The sequence below is a fragment of the Pteronotus mesoamericanus genome, unplaced genomic scaffold, assembly GCF_021234165.1.
Source record: "Pteronotus mesoamericanus isolate MK-2021 breed Mesoamerican mustached bat unplaced genomic scaffold, CSHL_Meso_final contig_27, whole genome shotgun sequence".
Taxonomy (NCBI): Eukaryota; Metazoa; Chordata; class Mammalia; order Chiroptera; family Mormoopidae; genus Pteronotus; species Pteronotus mesoamericanus.
The window spans coordinates 1,631,395-1,646,961 of NW_026555115.1; the positions used below are offsets into that span (position 1 = coordinate 1,631,395).

The 15,567-nt window shown below is 33.2% G+C and overlaps 1 protein-coding gene across 1 annotated transcript in view; it reads left to right on the forward strand.

Moving 5' to 3' along the window:
* Positions 1–10,304, forward strand: part of ACTR3 (actin related protein 3) — a 56,669-nt gene extending 46,365 nt beyond the window's left edge. The window contains exons 8-12 of the mRNA XM_054574985.1: positions 928–1,101; positions 4,544–4,636; positions 4,838–4,963; positions 7,897–7,980; positions 9,081–10,304. Coding sequence (XP_054430960.1) covers positions 928–1,101; positions 4,544–4,636; positions 4,838–4,963; positions 7,897–7,980; positions 9,081–9,176 — 573 coding nt within the window. The 3' untranslated portion in view covers positions 9,177–10,304. The remainder of the gene's footprint in view (positions 1–927; positions 1,102–4,543; positions 4,637–4,837; positions 4,964–7,896; positions 7,981–9,080) is intronic.
* Positions 10,305–15,567: the final 5,263 nt, after the last annotated feature.

Here is a 15,567-nt window from a genome sequence, read left to right on the forward strand (position 1 = left end):
AACATAACAAAAACACAAAGGATTTAAATCTATTCTAGAGAATACTGATGCTCAGTCTGAGTGCATTTTAAGGGTCATTATTTCTATGTAATTCCTACTTCCAAAGTTTGGAGAAAAAAGACCTAATATAACATAACAAAATCATCTTTTATTTTCTGATATTCTTTCCCTTTATGTCTTTTGATTATCAATAATAATGTTTGTGTCTATCTTGGATAGAAGTCTTGATATGTAAAATATGTGAGATGTATATTTTTCTTTGTAAAGAAATAATGAGATTGACAGTCAGGTGTCCAAAAATTGCAAATAGAATGTTATAACACATCACATTTTTTAATTGAATTTTAGATGTTAACTTTTACTTGGGACATATGACCAAATATACAACAATTCAGACTTGTAGGTGATACAGTGAGAAAGAATAGTGTATATTTTCAGCCTTTCTTTTGCCCATTTACTTAGACCACAGTCAGTTTTGTTCCTGATAGGTGTTAAGGATTTATATTAATTTATGTGGATTAATCATTTATTATTCTTCAGTTCTGTGTGTATTTTATACTTTCTCTTCTCTAGAATATAGACTCTGTTAATTACTGAAACAGTAAAAATGCTGGATGACACTAATTAATGTTTTCATGAAATAACATTGAAATAGTGGAACTTCACTCTTTAATTTTTCAAGTCATAGCCTATTCATATATGAAGCCAGGAATTAAGTGTAGGTGATGAGTTGTTTATTTGTACTACACATACATTGATATTCCATTAAAATTTTCTTCAGCTTAATTTCCTAATATTATTTTCTGAAAATTGTTTTTGTTTCTAGTTTATTGAAAATGTGCTTTTTTTTTAACTGTTCTTGCTATAAGGGGAAAAAGATTACCTGTTTCTTTTTGTTTGTTTGGTTTGTTTGTTTGTTTGTTTTAGGAGCGCTATAGTTATGTCTGTCCAGATTTAGTAAAAGAATTTAACAAGTATGACACAGATGGAGCAAAGTGGATTAAACAGTATACTGGAATCAATGCTATCTCAAAGAAAGAATTTTCCATTGATGTTGGTTATGAGAGATTCTTGGGACCTGAAATCTTCTTTCATCCAGAGGTAATTTTTTTTAGATAGAATTGTTTAAAAATACTCAGTTAAAAATATTAACTAACTATAAGATTATTTAGGGAGAGTTAGTCTCAGGAACTTTCTTTCGTATACTAAAATGCTACAATGAGTTATATTTTTCAAGGAAGAAAAATGACCTGTGTTAAAACAGGCTAAACAGTTACTATTTTTCATATATTTAGAAAAATAAAACCTTTAGTATTTGTAGCTTATGTGGGGTCTACAACCCCTGTGTTTGTGGGGTCATAGACAGAGGGGAGTCCTTAAAATTTATGATTATTTAAACAAAATGTTAAATGACCATTTTAACAGAGCCTTCAATTGACATTAAAATATTAAATTATTAGCAAAATAGTCTTCTGTTTCTGTTTCTATGAAATGTTAGTAACATACAGGCTATATTAGATTAATTAAAAATAGGTGCTTTTAATGATGACAAGTTCTTGTAACTTATAAGAAATTTAACTTTTTTAAAGAATTAATAATGTTAAATGTCTACTTTTGTTTGTTCATTTAGCAAATAGTGAGTGAATATGATTGTCATGATCTCAATTTAAGCATTGAATATTCAGAAACTATTTTGTCTTGCTTTTATTAAGCTTAAAGAATAAGAGATAAAAACAGGTGTAGTTGCTTTAAGGGATGCATGTGTCAGGTGAGGGAATAGAAGCAAAGGGCATCTTAAGGTTGCTTGCCAGAGAAACTTTTCTAGAAATAACAGTTGAACTGAGACTTAAAGGATGATATCTTCTTAGGGAGGTATGATAAGGGAGTATATTTCTGACAGAGGAGATAAGCTGGGTAGAGGTCTGGGATATATGAAAGAACTAGGTAGTAAAATATAAAGGAAGGAAGTGGTAGGAGATAGATCCAGGTAGGTAGGTGTTCATGAGGGACTAATATGCTATGCAAAGGAGTTAAAGGATTCTGTAGTTGTGCAGAAAACTTCAGCATGGAAATGACACAGGTTTATGTATGATATTAGAAAGGTCACTCTGGCTGCACTGAATTGGATAGATTGGAACAGAGTTGTCAATTGTGTTGGAAATAGTTAAGTTTATTGCAGTTTTTCAGATGAATGATAGTGTCGGTAGGTCAATGAGAATGCGAAAGAGGGTAAGAGAAAATGAATAGAATCAAAATGACTTACTCATTGCTTATGTGAGAGCAGCGAGAGTATGAAGAATCTGTGAGGATTCCCAGGTTTGTAACGTGAGCAACTAGATGTGCCATCCACTCAAATTAGGAACAGTGAAGGGGAAGGATAGATGAGGTAGAAACATGAAATGACTTTATTATGTATCTTAAAAAGGTTCCACAATGAACAGTTGGATTCTATGGGTTTTGAACTGTGGTGGGTTCTTGAGTGAGGATAGATATGCAGTCATCACCACATGTGGAACAAAGGAAGAGATTGGTTAGGGAGAGGGTATAGGAAGAAGAGGGAATGGGGCCCTAGTCTACACCAGCACTCTATGGACAGGCAGAGTAAGAGAGCCTGACAAGAATACTGAGGATTGCAGAATGGGAGAAGCCAAGCCAAGGGATTGTGGTACTAACATTAAGGGAAGGTAGTGTTTGAAGAAGAGAGGTTAAATAGTAGTGTCAGTTGGTACAGTATGGTGAAAGAGGAAACTTGAAAAGTACTCATAGGTTTTTAGCATCCAGATTATTGGTGATTCTAGTGGAGCAATTTCAGTGGGATGGTCTGATAGAGGCAGCTTGTTGCATCAGTGAAAGGTGAACGTTGGGGAGTTGACAGTATGGACATCCTGGGATTATACCTTTAAAAGAATTCTCTTTAGTGGTGCTTTTAGCAGAGCGAAGGAACAAGATTAGATATGTGTGTTCAGTTCATCATGTTTTTCAAGAATAGACCTGTTTTTTGTATCGTATGAACTGTGTCACTTCCCAAGTGAATTTTAAGATTCTTTTGCCTATAGTTGCAGATAATTTCTGTCATAGTTCCTCTGTTATTTGAAGGACACTGTTTTTTGTTTTGATTAGATGAAAGTATCGGTGTCCAAACTTGAACAGTGAAGATATAATGTCTGAAAGAGTAAGGATATTTATCTTGGAACTACTAAATTTATCACAAATACAAGAACTATATTTAGAAGGAATGGGTTTGGCACTGTGCTTTTTTTTTTTTTAAGGAATTAAAATCTTTTTGACATAGCTATTTTTTAAAGATTTTATTTACTTTTAGAATGAGGAGACAAGAGGGAGAAAAAGAGGGAGAGAAATACCAGTGTGTGAGAGAAACATCTATTGGTTGCTTTTCCGATGCCCCCAACTAGGGACCTGGCCTGCAGCCCAGGTGTATGCCTCGACCGGGAATCGAGCTGGTGACCTTTCAGTTCACAGGCTGGCTGCATCAGCCAGGGCAACCAGAGCTATTTGTATTGCTGTTTTATTGGGTATATTCTCCATAAATTTTTCAGAGGAGAGAGAATATTTCTCCTTGATTAAAATCACTTGCAGTAATATGAAGAACGACCTGATCTGGGAGCACTTAGAGGCAGGACTGATCCTTTTGCTGAAAGGAAAAGTCCTAAAAATATTCTTAATAGGGACCCTAATTTGAGCCTATTAGTATTAAAGTATTGAATAACCTCCAACAATTTATTGTTGATTCGTTTATTGTTAATTCTTTTTTCCTTATTTACTAAATATTCGTTGCTTGCTGCTTTACTTCATATTACCTGGGATTCTACTTCTCACCTGGGATTCTACAACACTATATAGCCCCTGAGCTTTTTCAAAAGATATTCAAATCAGATTTTATTTCTTTCTGTGGGTGGATCCAAGTTATGTGAATATTTAAAGGTTCTGTAAATTTTTTATTTTTGTATATTCTTAACTAAACTGTGGTGAGAAGGGTGTAGAGAGATACAGCACAGGAATAAATTATCCTATCTCTGCCTTTTACTTGCTTGTGGTATAGCATATAAACTATCTTAAAGGTAGGGAAAGTATTATGGTAAAGTTAATCTGTGTGTGTGTGTGTGTGTGTGTGTGTGTATTATTTTAGGTAAATACTGAAGCCTATGGTTAACAAAGGTCACTAGAGAATTGCAAGTTGTATATTAACATCTTGATAACATTTTAAAAATGAATATTATAGAACATATTTTCTGTCTAGGTTTTGCAGATTAAATCTCTTAAACTGTAGACAGGTTCTCAGGTTGTAGAAGTTATTTGGGGTGTTAGGTAAATGTGTGTCATACAACATACTTTTCAGATTTCTTTTTTTTTTTAACAGATTGGTTAAAAAAAATCTGAGGTAGGTTTGAGGTGGAAGTTGTTTGACAGTTTAAATCATTATGACATGAGGTTAAAAATGTTTTAAAACTTAATTTTTAATTGGGATATTTAGGTCAGTTGTGTTCTAATCTCTGTTATATATCCAACTTTACTTACTTTTCAGTTTGCTAATCCAGACTTTACTCAGCCTATCTCAGAAGTTGTAGATGAAGTAATTCAGAATTGTCCTATTGATGTTAGGCGTCCTCTCTACAAGGTCAGTATTTGCAGCTAAATTGTTATTCAAGGTCATACTGTTAAAAACTTCCAGTATTTTCTGTCCATTGTTGAATGTTAAATTTTAAAACACCCCTCTCAAAAAGGCTATAATAGAGTTTTAGCACCTTTTTTTATCTTTTAAATTTTTATTTTTAAATAAAGGTCATACTTATGTATTTATTTTTCTCCCCTAATATAGAATATTGTCCTCTCTGGAGGGTCAACCATGTTCAGGGACTTCGGACGTCGCTTGCAAAGAGATTTGAAAAGAACTGTAGATGCCAGGCTGAAATTAAGTGAGGAATTGAGTGGTGGTAGATTGAAGGTTGGTTTTTATTCTGTTCCTGGGGGGAAGGTTGAGGGTGCCTTGATTATTGAAATGGGAGTGCTAAATGTCTACCAACTTTTGCCTTTATTTAGGAAAGTAAGAAGAACTTGTCAGGTATTCTAATGGAGAGTGGTTAATATTATAGATTCATATCTATATTTTTTTGTCATTTGATTCCTCTAGGATATTATCTCCAGTTCCAGAAAATATTCTTAGTTGTAGCTGTAAGAGAGATTAGGGTTCATGCTTGTTAAATGTCAAATATTGAAACAGAAACAGTGATTCAGAGGATATGTTGCTGAATAAAACACATTTTCTTCAATTGGAAAATTACCCAGAATGAGGGATCCATTTGAGGCTACCATAATCAACCAGAATTACTTAAAAAAGTAAAATACAACTCTCTAGAGCTTGCTGCCTCTTGAAATTGCATGACAGCTGTTTTCAGCCCCTGAATTTTGATTATCTGAAACCTATCCCTTATAGTGCAGTTAAAAAGTATGTTTAAGTTGTAGTTTATTTAGTTCAGTTATTTTCAGCCTTTTTTGATCCCATGGCACACAAGTTAATTACTAAAATTCTCTGGCACACCAAAAAATGTTACATTTTATGCCAATCTGACAAAAAAAAAAAAGTATAATTTTGGTTCATTCACACCGGATGGCTGTTGTTGTGTGGTTGGCTGTTGTCATTTTTTTTATTGGACATTCTGTGGGGAAAGAGGTCAGTGCTCCTGACTAAACAGGTATTTATTGCACGTTTTAAAAATTCTTGAGGCACACTGGTTGAAAATCACTGGTTTAGTTTGTAGGGAGTGACTCATTACAGCTACATGAAATTAAAAAAAATGCTGTTTTTTGAGTATAGTATGTCAATAAAGTAAAACTGTTTAACTTATTTTTAAAGCTTTTTGTACATTTCTAAAAGAAATGAGGAGTACCCCCCAACCCCTCCCCCCCTGCAGTGACATCAGCACTGTACTGACATTTAGTGATATAGGGGGAAACATGATACAGGATTCTGTTTCTTTCCCTTTTATTTTACTCCGTAGACATTTTGTAAGCTTAAAAATATTTTTTTTAATAATTTCATACAGAAACATTGCAGAACCTAGTGAGAATTTTTATATTGTTCACCTAGATTCCCCAAATGTTAGTATTTTATGTTTGCTTATTTTTCTGTTTTTATAAATATATGTAGATACACAATATACACACATACCTACACATGCAAAAATTATTTTTTTCTTAATTGTTTGGGAATGAGTTGTACATACGGTAGCCTATTACCCATAATAGTTTAGTGTGTATATCCTAAAAAAAGGACATTACAATTTTAAAAAATCAAGAATTTCATCTTGGTACAATATAGTGTCTCATTATAGACCTGATTCAAATTTTATCATTTCTCTTATTGTTTTTTTATAGCACAAGGAAAAAAATACATATATTTTTCTGGTCTAGGACTCAATTTAGGATTACATATTTTAATTAATTACCATGTCCCTTCAGTCTGGAACAATTACTTAGTCTTTTTTAATCATTAATGTTTTTAAAGAGTAGAGGTCATTTGTTTTGCATGGTGTTTCTCATTTTGGGATTGTCTGATGCTTCCTTGCGATTAGCTTCAGTTTATGTACTTCTGACAGTAATACCATAGAAATGATGTTTCTGTTTAGTGCATTTATCACTAGATATACATGATTTATCCCATATGTTAATTTAGATCATTTGGTCTCAGATTTTTCCACTATAACATTATTTTTTTCTTTTACATTTAATAATCTTATGAGGAGATTCTTTCAGACTATATAACTATCTTGATTATCATCAAACTCCCAATCACTGATTTTAACATTCATATTTCCTAAAACAGTTATTACCGTGGTAGTTGCCAAATGGTATTTTGTAAATTCCATCAGTCTTTTTGTGGTTTTTAGTCTCATTTTACTTATGGATAAGTTTTCCCTAATATCTGTATAAATGGCTGATTTCTCATATTATTCCATAGGCTATATCATTAATATCATGATTTAATATTAACATGTTATTGATACCATTAATTTTGATACTCATATTTTCTCAAATTTGGGCAATGGGGCCTAGCTTTTTTTATGTGGTCCCAGTATTCTTCAAGCGCTTTCTTACTTTTTTTGGAACAGCAAGATATCCCAGGCTCATCCTGTGCATTCTCTTCTCCAAACTAGGAATCATCCCTTTCTTACTCCCAAGGCATCCTTGTTAATTTTAATGGAGAATGCTATTAAGAAATCAAGTTTTGGACACTAGGTGTATTCATTGCTACTGGGTTTCACGGCTTCGAAGCCTTTTTGGTGGTCAGAGTTAGAATGTATGTGTGTTTGTGTGCGTATGCACATCTATATATAGTTCTTGATGTAAATTAAAACTGAATTCATACTGATACTGCCAGTTCCAGAATACCAAAGGGTCACTCTAGCCTTCTACCTTTCGATATTTGTAATGCCCTTCTCTGACAGTGAGAAACCTGGCTTCCGTTATCTACAGTTATGTTTTACATTTTTGCGTAATCCTGAAAATGTGTTTATAGTAATTTCAGAATTGTTGATCTTTACCACTGTAAAAAATAGGCCTATTAACTAGAGTTCAGTATTTGTTTTCTTTTTATCTTCAGTTTGAGGGCATAGTTATAATCCTGGATTCACAAGTTACTTGGATTAGCCCCTTCCCCAACCTCAGTGTGGTTATGGTTTTTAAAAAAATACAATGAGGTTAATAATTTTCCTCTGTATCATTTTGCCCAGTGTGCACCTCCTCATGTTTTAAAGTTTTATTTATTTTCAAGTATGTGAGACATTATGTTTGATGTGTGTAAATTTAAGTTTAAAGCAAATAATACAGAAACTGTTACTTTAATTTACTGTTGAACCGATCTTACTATGTCTTTTTTAGCCAAAACCTATTGATGTACAAGTCATTACACACCACATGCAGCGATACGCAGTTTGGTTTGGAGGATCAATGCTGGCTTCCACGGTAAATGAGATGAAGCTTACTTTTATAATTTGATTTTTGGGTTTTTTTAGATAGAAGAATCTTTCAATAATTAAAATATTTCAAAGAACAAAGGCAAATTTTTAAAAATGTTTTAAAGTTTTAAAATTGGACACATACGTACATGGTATTTTTAAAGTGCAAGTCATTTAGAGTTTATGTTCATATTTTTCTTTGCTTGCTAGACATTTTTTTAGAATGAGCATGTAGAGTGTTTAAATTTATCTGTAGGGAAAAATTTTTAACCCTGTGGTAATACAGATATCAGAAGGTTAGTGTGAATATTTAAAAGCATTGAGTTAAGAGTAATGTTTCACTGTATAGGAAGTACCATGGTCTAAACCAAGTAAAGGGAATTCTAAAAGCCCTCTTCCCAAACCAAAACATCTTAAAGCCTCTTTAAAAGGTATTTTAAAATATCATTAGCCTAATAAATTTTGGTGGTTTATCCCATAATGGACAGAGTATTAAATAAAATGATGGTGCTTTTAATCTGAATTATTGAAAAGTATACAATCTTGAATTTAAAACCATTAAAAATAAGAGATAAAAGTATTTTTTCCTTAATTTTGCCTTCACTTGTGCCATACAACCTAGTTGAGTTTGTCGCTTTGCCCTTTTAGAAATGAGATAACTTGACAGAGCATCGAATTGTTGGTTTTCCAGACCTAGAGTGAGGAAAGCAAATTGACTACAAGGTTTTGTAGCATAACTAAGAGTGTTTATCTGTACTTCAGATTAATGCTGCTTCTTTAGATTATTGTGATTCAATGTATAGTTTGGGAAATCTTTAATACAATAGTTTTGGCATTTGAGAATCAACCTTCCATTCCTCAAAATTTCAAAATATAGGACAAATAGGTGTTGAGGAAGAGGTGAAGGAACACGAGTTAAACACTCCTTTTCAAATCTGAGTAAGTTTATAGGTGATTTTCAGTCATGGTTGCTAGAGTTTCTAAGCTTTGTTCAAGTAGTATTGATGGGCTAATAACAAACATTTTAAATTTAACAAATCTATTTTAAAGCATATTGAAAAATAGTAGATTTTTGACCTTTATGAAAATCCATGTTTTTGTTTTCAGCCTGAGTTCTACCAAGTATGCCACACCAAAAAGGATTATGAAGAAATCGGACCTAGCATTTGTCGTCACAATCCAGTGTTTGGAGTCATGTCGTAAAATTGACTTCATAGTTATTGGGGTTAGGGAGGTGGGAAAGAAATAATCTTTCTGATTACTTGTTTTGTCTGGATGGCTGGTTTGAGGTTTTAAACCTTACTTGAAATAATGAGACCAAACATAATTATACAGGAATATTTTAATAACTATATCAACATGCGAATGTAGAGGAAAGCCAAAAATGATTGTGTTTTTCTTTAGATTGAATATTTGAATCTTGTGTGTAACAAAAAGAAGTGGGTTTTAGTTCTTTCTGTGCCCCGATATTTTGTATATTATTGAATTATCCAAGATTTGATGGGATTTATCAGTATGTAGATAGCTCTATAATGCTTGAATTGTACACTTCTAAGTGTGCAGTGCAAGAGCTTGTTTATATTTCATACTTTTTATACTTTGAGGAAAAAAAGTCAAAGAAAAACTAGTATTTGAGTACAAAGACAGTGACCAAGTAAAGGATAAATTCAAAAAATAGCCTCATGAGACCTGACATGCACACATACTCATGGGATTCCGGTTATTATGAATTGCTGCCATCCCTCTGTGCTGCCCCAGTGGTTTCCTTTGCAAGTGCTTTTGGAACTAAGAAGCTAGTATCTTGGATGAACTGATGGCCTGGTAGTGCTTTCTGATTACTTGCATTCTGTTCGTTGCTTTAAAGGAAAAGTAAAGACAAGACTGTTGGACCTGTATTGCAGTTCTGTAGTGTCATTTCTTATTAAAAAATGAATAATTTGATTACCAAAATTCGTTTAGTTAAAGCCTAACACCATTCTAATAAAGGCACAAATTTCTTTTTGGTCTTTGTTTCAAGCTCTTTAATCTTTATAAGTTAACAGTCTATTTTCTTCAAATCTCTGCAATAGTTCTTTAAAATCACAACAGTTGGTTAGAAAGTTGACTTTTTTATGTGCTCTAAACAAATAATTGTGAACTTTTAATATGTTGAGTGCTTTCATTTTGATAACTGGATCTCCATTTGATACTTCATTTGTATAACTCATTTGCAGTCTGAAAATTTTTTTAGTGCCAGTCCCTGACATACCATGAAAAGTTAATTTCCTTTGCATTTTAAGATACCTGGATCATGAAGAAAACGTCATGAAAATAAATTAAAACTGAATCACCTTTTCTAATGTTTATTTTTTTTTTTAAAGCAGTGTCATTCTACTTTGTTTATGTATTTTCTATGATTTCTATTTCTGTTGGAGCAGATGGACTCACTGAAATCTCTATAATGTACATGGTAGGAAATTTCTTGTGAACTTCAAATTTTACCCGTTATTTATAGAAGACAAAACTGGGAGATTTTGTAGGCTTTTTCTAGAACTTAAGCAGTAGTGCCAGTGAACACTTGAACTTCATTAGCCATTAACAAAACACATAGGATTAGTCCAAAAGTTAAAGAACAAAGTGTTTCTCTTTGTTTCTAATAGAAAAGTAGAATTGGGGTGTAAACTTTACTTTTTATTTAGAATGAAACTGGATATTTAAAATTATATTATTTATATGAATCTTAATTCTTTTTGAGTGTAGGAGTAAGGAACAAATTATATATCCTGTAGTAGTAGTAGTAGTAGTAGTAGTAGTAGTAGTAGTAGTAGTAGTATCAGTATCAAAAATCTTTTTTTACTTGAAAAAATATTTCATAAACATTAAAACTATTCAAACAGTACTAAAGAGTAAATAGTGAAAGTAGGTTTCTTTCCCACCCTAGCCTGTCTCACTTTCTCATCATTACACTGTTAGAAATGTCTATGTGTCCTTGTACTTTTCTGTGCATATTGCAATGAATATACCTCCCTTATTTTACACAGATAGGAACTTACTACATACACTGTTGCAGGTATATTTTGATATAGAAATAAATTGATAAGCATTAAAGATTTCATGCCCCTGGCTCAATAAAATACCATTAGCATTGTCATAAATATCTTTTATAGCTGGGATGGTTGAATAGTGAATGAATAAGCCCAGAAAACATGTTTACAAAGCTGCAGAGTGCAGTCTCATGCAAATTTAAATAAATACGTTCTTAACTGATAAGAAAATGTGAAGGACAAAAATTTTGTATTACGCTTATGCTTATTGGGGAAAATAAGACTCCTGATGGGACTTTTGCTGTGCTTTTATAGGAGTGAACTATAGTATGATAGAAACAGTTCTCTTATTTCTTTACATCTTCTGTCATTGTGTATCTTTTTTTTTTTTTTTTTTTTTTTTTCAATTTGTAGAATCTTTGGTTGTTTATGTGTACAGGTTGGCCAAGATGAATTCAAATCTGTAACACTGATTTGATGTCAGACTGCATGAACATGGTACGTTGAATAAACAGTTAAGTGGTTGAAATTTTCATTCTGGTTCTACAAATTGGTGATACAACTCTTTCAAGTTTTATTTTTGTCTTTATTTTTAAAACATAAGGAACATATTTGTATAATAATCTTGGACAAATTCTTTGAACTTTCTTGGCCCTAATTTAGTTTACATATAAGGTAATGGTAATATCTAGCTTTATGCAATTTTTGAGTCCTGAAAATATAACCTAGCTGCCTCCTTTGTAATAGAACTTTGATCAATGGGGAATATTAATGGACAGGAATAAAATAGATGATGGCTGTCTAACGTGGTGCCTACTCTTAGTAAATTTTCACAACTTAACCCTCAAACATTAGTAAATGGCATGTACTGCAAGTAATCACCCTCTTCTGATCTATCTTCCTTTCTCAGGAGATCACACAGTTGTCTATTTAGGTCTCCTACTACAATTTTTTGGTTTCTTTTCAAGGTTATTTTAACAGATTGAACTAACTGTTCTTGCACTTCTTTCTAGAAATAATCTTTAGAAGTAATAATATGAATTATTGTGATAAGTTCTTTATTCTTTAGTTTTTAAAGAGAAGTCCTAGAGCATATATCTATATAAATAGAAACTTTCAGATTACCCTAAAAATGGTACCAGAGTTACATGTAACATTGAGGGAGTGAATTATTCCTCAATGTAAAAACTGGTACCACTGTAAAGAGTTGTAAAGAGTTGTCATTCCTCTCAGTAGTGAACTAATCTGTCAGTAATAAAGTCCAGTGATTTCTCTTGTTACAAGCCCAACTTTAACTCTGTGACCCCCTACTCCCTAATTTATTGTAGTTTGTAATCAACAGTCATGAGTGCCTTGGATAGCTGTCTGCAGTCTTCTTCAAATGTTAGCACCCATATTCCAACTTAGGCTAATGGGCACTACATATATTAGCTAAAATACAGTCCAAAATACGTGCAAATGTCAGGAGTAAAACATCCTCCCTCTCATATTGGAATCCTGTGTTAGAACATATATCTGTAATAGCACTTAGCCTATATATGCATTTGGCTAAGGACAGAGTTGTTATTGAGGTTATGGGGAACCTTCACAACACATCCTAAAAATAAGTACTTTGTTTTTCTAATTAGGTACATAACCACATCTAAGTTGAGCGTACGTGAGACTGCTTAGACCTACTGGAGGGTCTGGAAAGTTTTTAGACCTCAGTGAAAGGGATTTGTGCTACTCACTATTCATAACTCTCCAGTACTGTGTAAATATTCATCCCTCTTCCATAATTTGTTTTACAGCATACCAGATCTTTTGTTATAACCTGTTTGGCCTTGAAAAATTAAAATCTCTGGTTGTCTTTGGTAATCTTCATGCCAAAACCGAGTTTAAGAGATGTATTTGGAACTCAGGAGCTGAAATTGAGTATCACCTATCTGAATTTAGAATTGTATTAACACTGTTCCAGTGATCACAGGGATAGAATAAAAGGGATCAAAAGTAGAAATGAATGATTTAGAAAAAATGACAACTGAATAAAAAAACCTGAAAAAAAAAATAACAAAACTAGAAGAAAAGTACTATTTTTTGTTACTTTGATGTAGGAAATGATAATTCTTTACTGTTTTCTAGAATTTTGTCACTTTTGGTCACTTTCATTGAAACTAAGATACTGAGTCAGAATAGTTTCACTTTTATTCAAACACTACAACTCATATTACCTATGTAGTAGTATCAAGTCTTGGGCCTCTGACCCCAGAGGCCTTTCTTTATTGTATACTGATGTTCAAGTACTGTACATGAAGATGAATAAAACATTCTGTTCTGAGCTCAACGGCTGGTGTGATAGTAAAGACAAACTCAGAGGAGTGAGGAATATTTTGCCCAGAGATTTGAGAGATCTTATTAAATAAGCTTATAATTTCACTCATATGTGGAATCTAACGAACAAACTAAACTAACAAGGAAAGTGGGGACAGACTTATAGATGGAGAGCTGATGACAGCTAGTGGAGGGAGGAGGTTGGAGTGGAAGGATTAAACAAAAAAGAAAAAGAACAAAGGACTCATGGACGTGGACAACAGTGTGGTGCTGGGGGGAGGGATATAGGGGACTAAATGGTAATGGAAAAAATACAATAAAGATTAAATTAAAAATTTCCCTTGCAATGTTATTTTTAAAAAAGAATTTCTCTTCATAAAGGTGATGGCGAGGGGGAAAAAAAGGTAAGGTAAAAGTTAAGAGTGTGTCTATGGTTTAAATGTGTGCACCTAAAATTCTTAAAATGATATTACATACAAGAATCATGGAAGGAAGTAATTTCACTGTAGGATCTGCTTGCTTGGTATTTCCAGTGCCTTAGATTTTGCCTAGCCACATAGTCATGGTTCAGTGAGTGTATCTGATGGATTAGTGAGTGAGTGAATAAAATCACCATTTTGAAATTAAAACTTAATTACTTGAACTACAACTTTTGTTCCTTTAAAAATACCCGTATTTATCAAGAAAATAAGATTGGATTATTACATTTTTCTGTTTCACCAGTTTTTGCCTTCAAACAGTGACGATCTACATGAAAGTGGGGGGGTTATTAAGTTGTAAATTTTTGGATATAGGTGTTTTAATAGTTCCTTAATTAGTTCTTTATTTTTTTAAGATTTTATTTATTTTTAGAGAGAGGAAGGGAGGTTGGAAAAGAGGGAGGGAAACATCCATATGCGAAAGATAAACCAATAGATTGCCTCTGGCGTGTCCATGGCTGGGGACCTGGCCTACCACCCCGGCATGTTCCCTGACTGGGAATTGAACTGGTGACCTCTCATTCCGTAGGCCAGCACTTGATTCACTGAACGTCACCAGCAAGGCATCTTTGATAATATTGAAATCATCATAGTGTAAATGATTGCGTGCTCTAAATCAGCACTGTACAGTGCTAACTGAAATGCCCTTACATGTTTTATAACATGGAACATCAACGGAAATACTACTAATTTTCAGTTCTGGATTTTAACAATTTTGATTTTCATCTAAATCCCATTTTGAACCACTTAGAGATGATGACTTAAAAGTTTTCTCCATTTTCAATGTGTGAGTCAGTGGTGCAGTAGATTGTTAACCTTAACTTGGAGGGTTATTAGAAAGCTGATACAGTACTTGGAGCCATACATCTTTTCTCTTACTGAGAGTACATAGTGTTTTTCTCAAATTTTTAACCTGCTTAGAGATTGGGCATTAAGGAAATCTGAGACTTGTTTTTTGGTGCCATTTGCTTAGCTGGGATGTCATACACATTCATAAGCTGGCTGACTAACTTTATATAGGACAGTTTCTCCTGGAATAGCCTGATTTCTTTTTCCCATGATCTTGGAAGATGAATAAAATTTGGTAGATGGAGAGTACGTCGGCAAGGTGTCTTAAACAGCCTGTGTAAGTAATTGGGGGAGGGGTGAGCATGATATGATTTATAAGCAAGTTAAGAGAGTAGCAGGTAAGATTGGAGGATATCTGCCATTCTCAAATTGGACTTTAAAATGTTGACAGAAAAACTTAAAAACTGGTGCAGTTAAACTTGAAATCACACACCCACACACATGACAGTTACATTGAATTTTTAGAGTTTGGTCCAGCTACATTTTACAAATGAGAAAACGTTTTAAGGGAATTTGCAAAGACTACATAAATTGTGGCAAAACAGGACGTGGTAATAATTCTTTTTATGTTTTTATGTTAAGTAGCATATGGTTTTTTAGATTTTTTCCAAAATTCATTTGGCAATGTTGTTTAGCCTCTGACCCATTTTGTTGGGAGAGCTGATAATCAGCATTATTGTGCTAGATGCTTTGGAGGAGAGAGGTATCAAATGACCTAAAAATGCCTACCAAATTGCGCACAAGGCCAGTGGTTACGAAGCTGAAGGGCCAGACTCATAGCAAGAACCTAAAGCTCAGCAAGTCTACTTGAGACTGAATTATATAAGAAGGACTGTATACAATTGGTACTTGAAATTGCCTTGATATAAGCCAAGTGGCATATTTGAGCTCTTGAATATTTGGTCTGTGAATCTCCAGGTTGGTGCTAAAGTT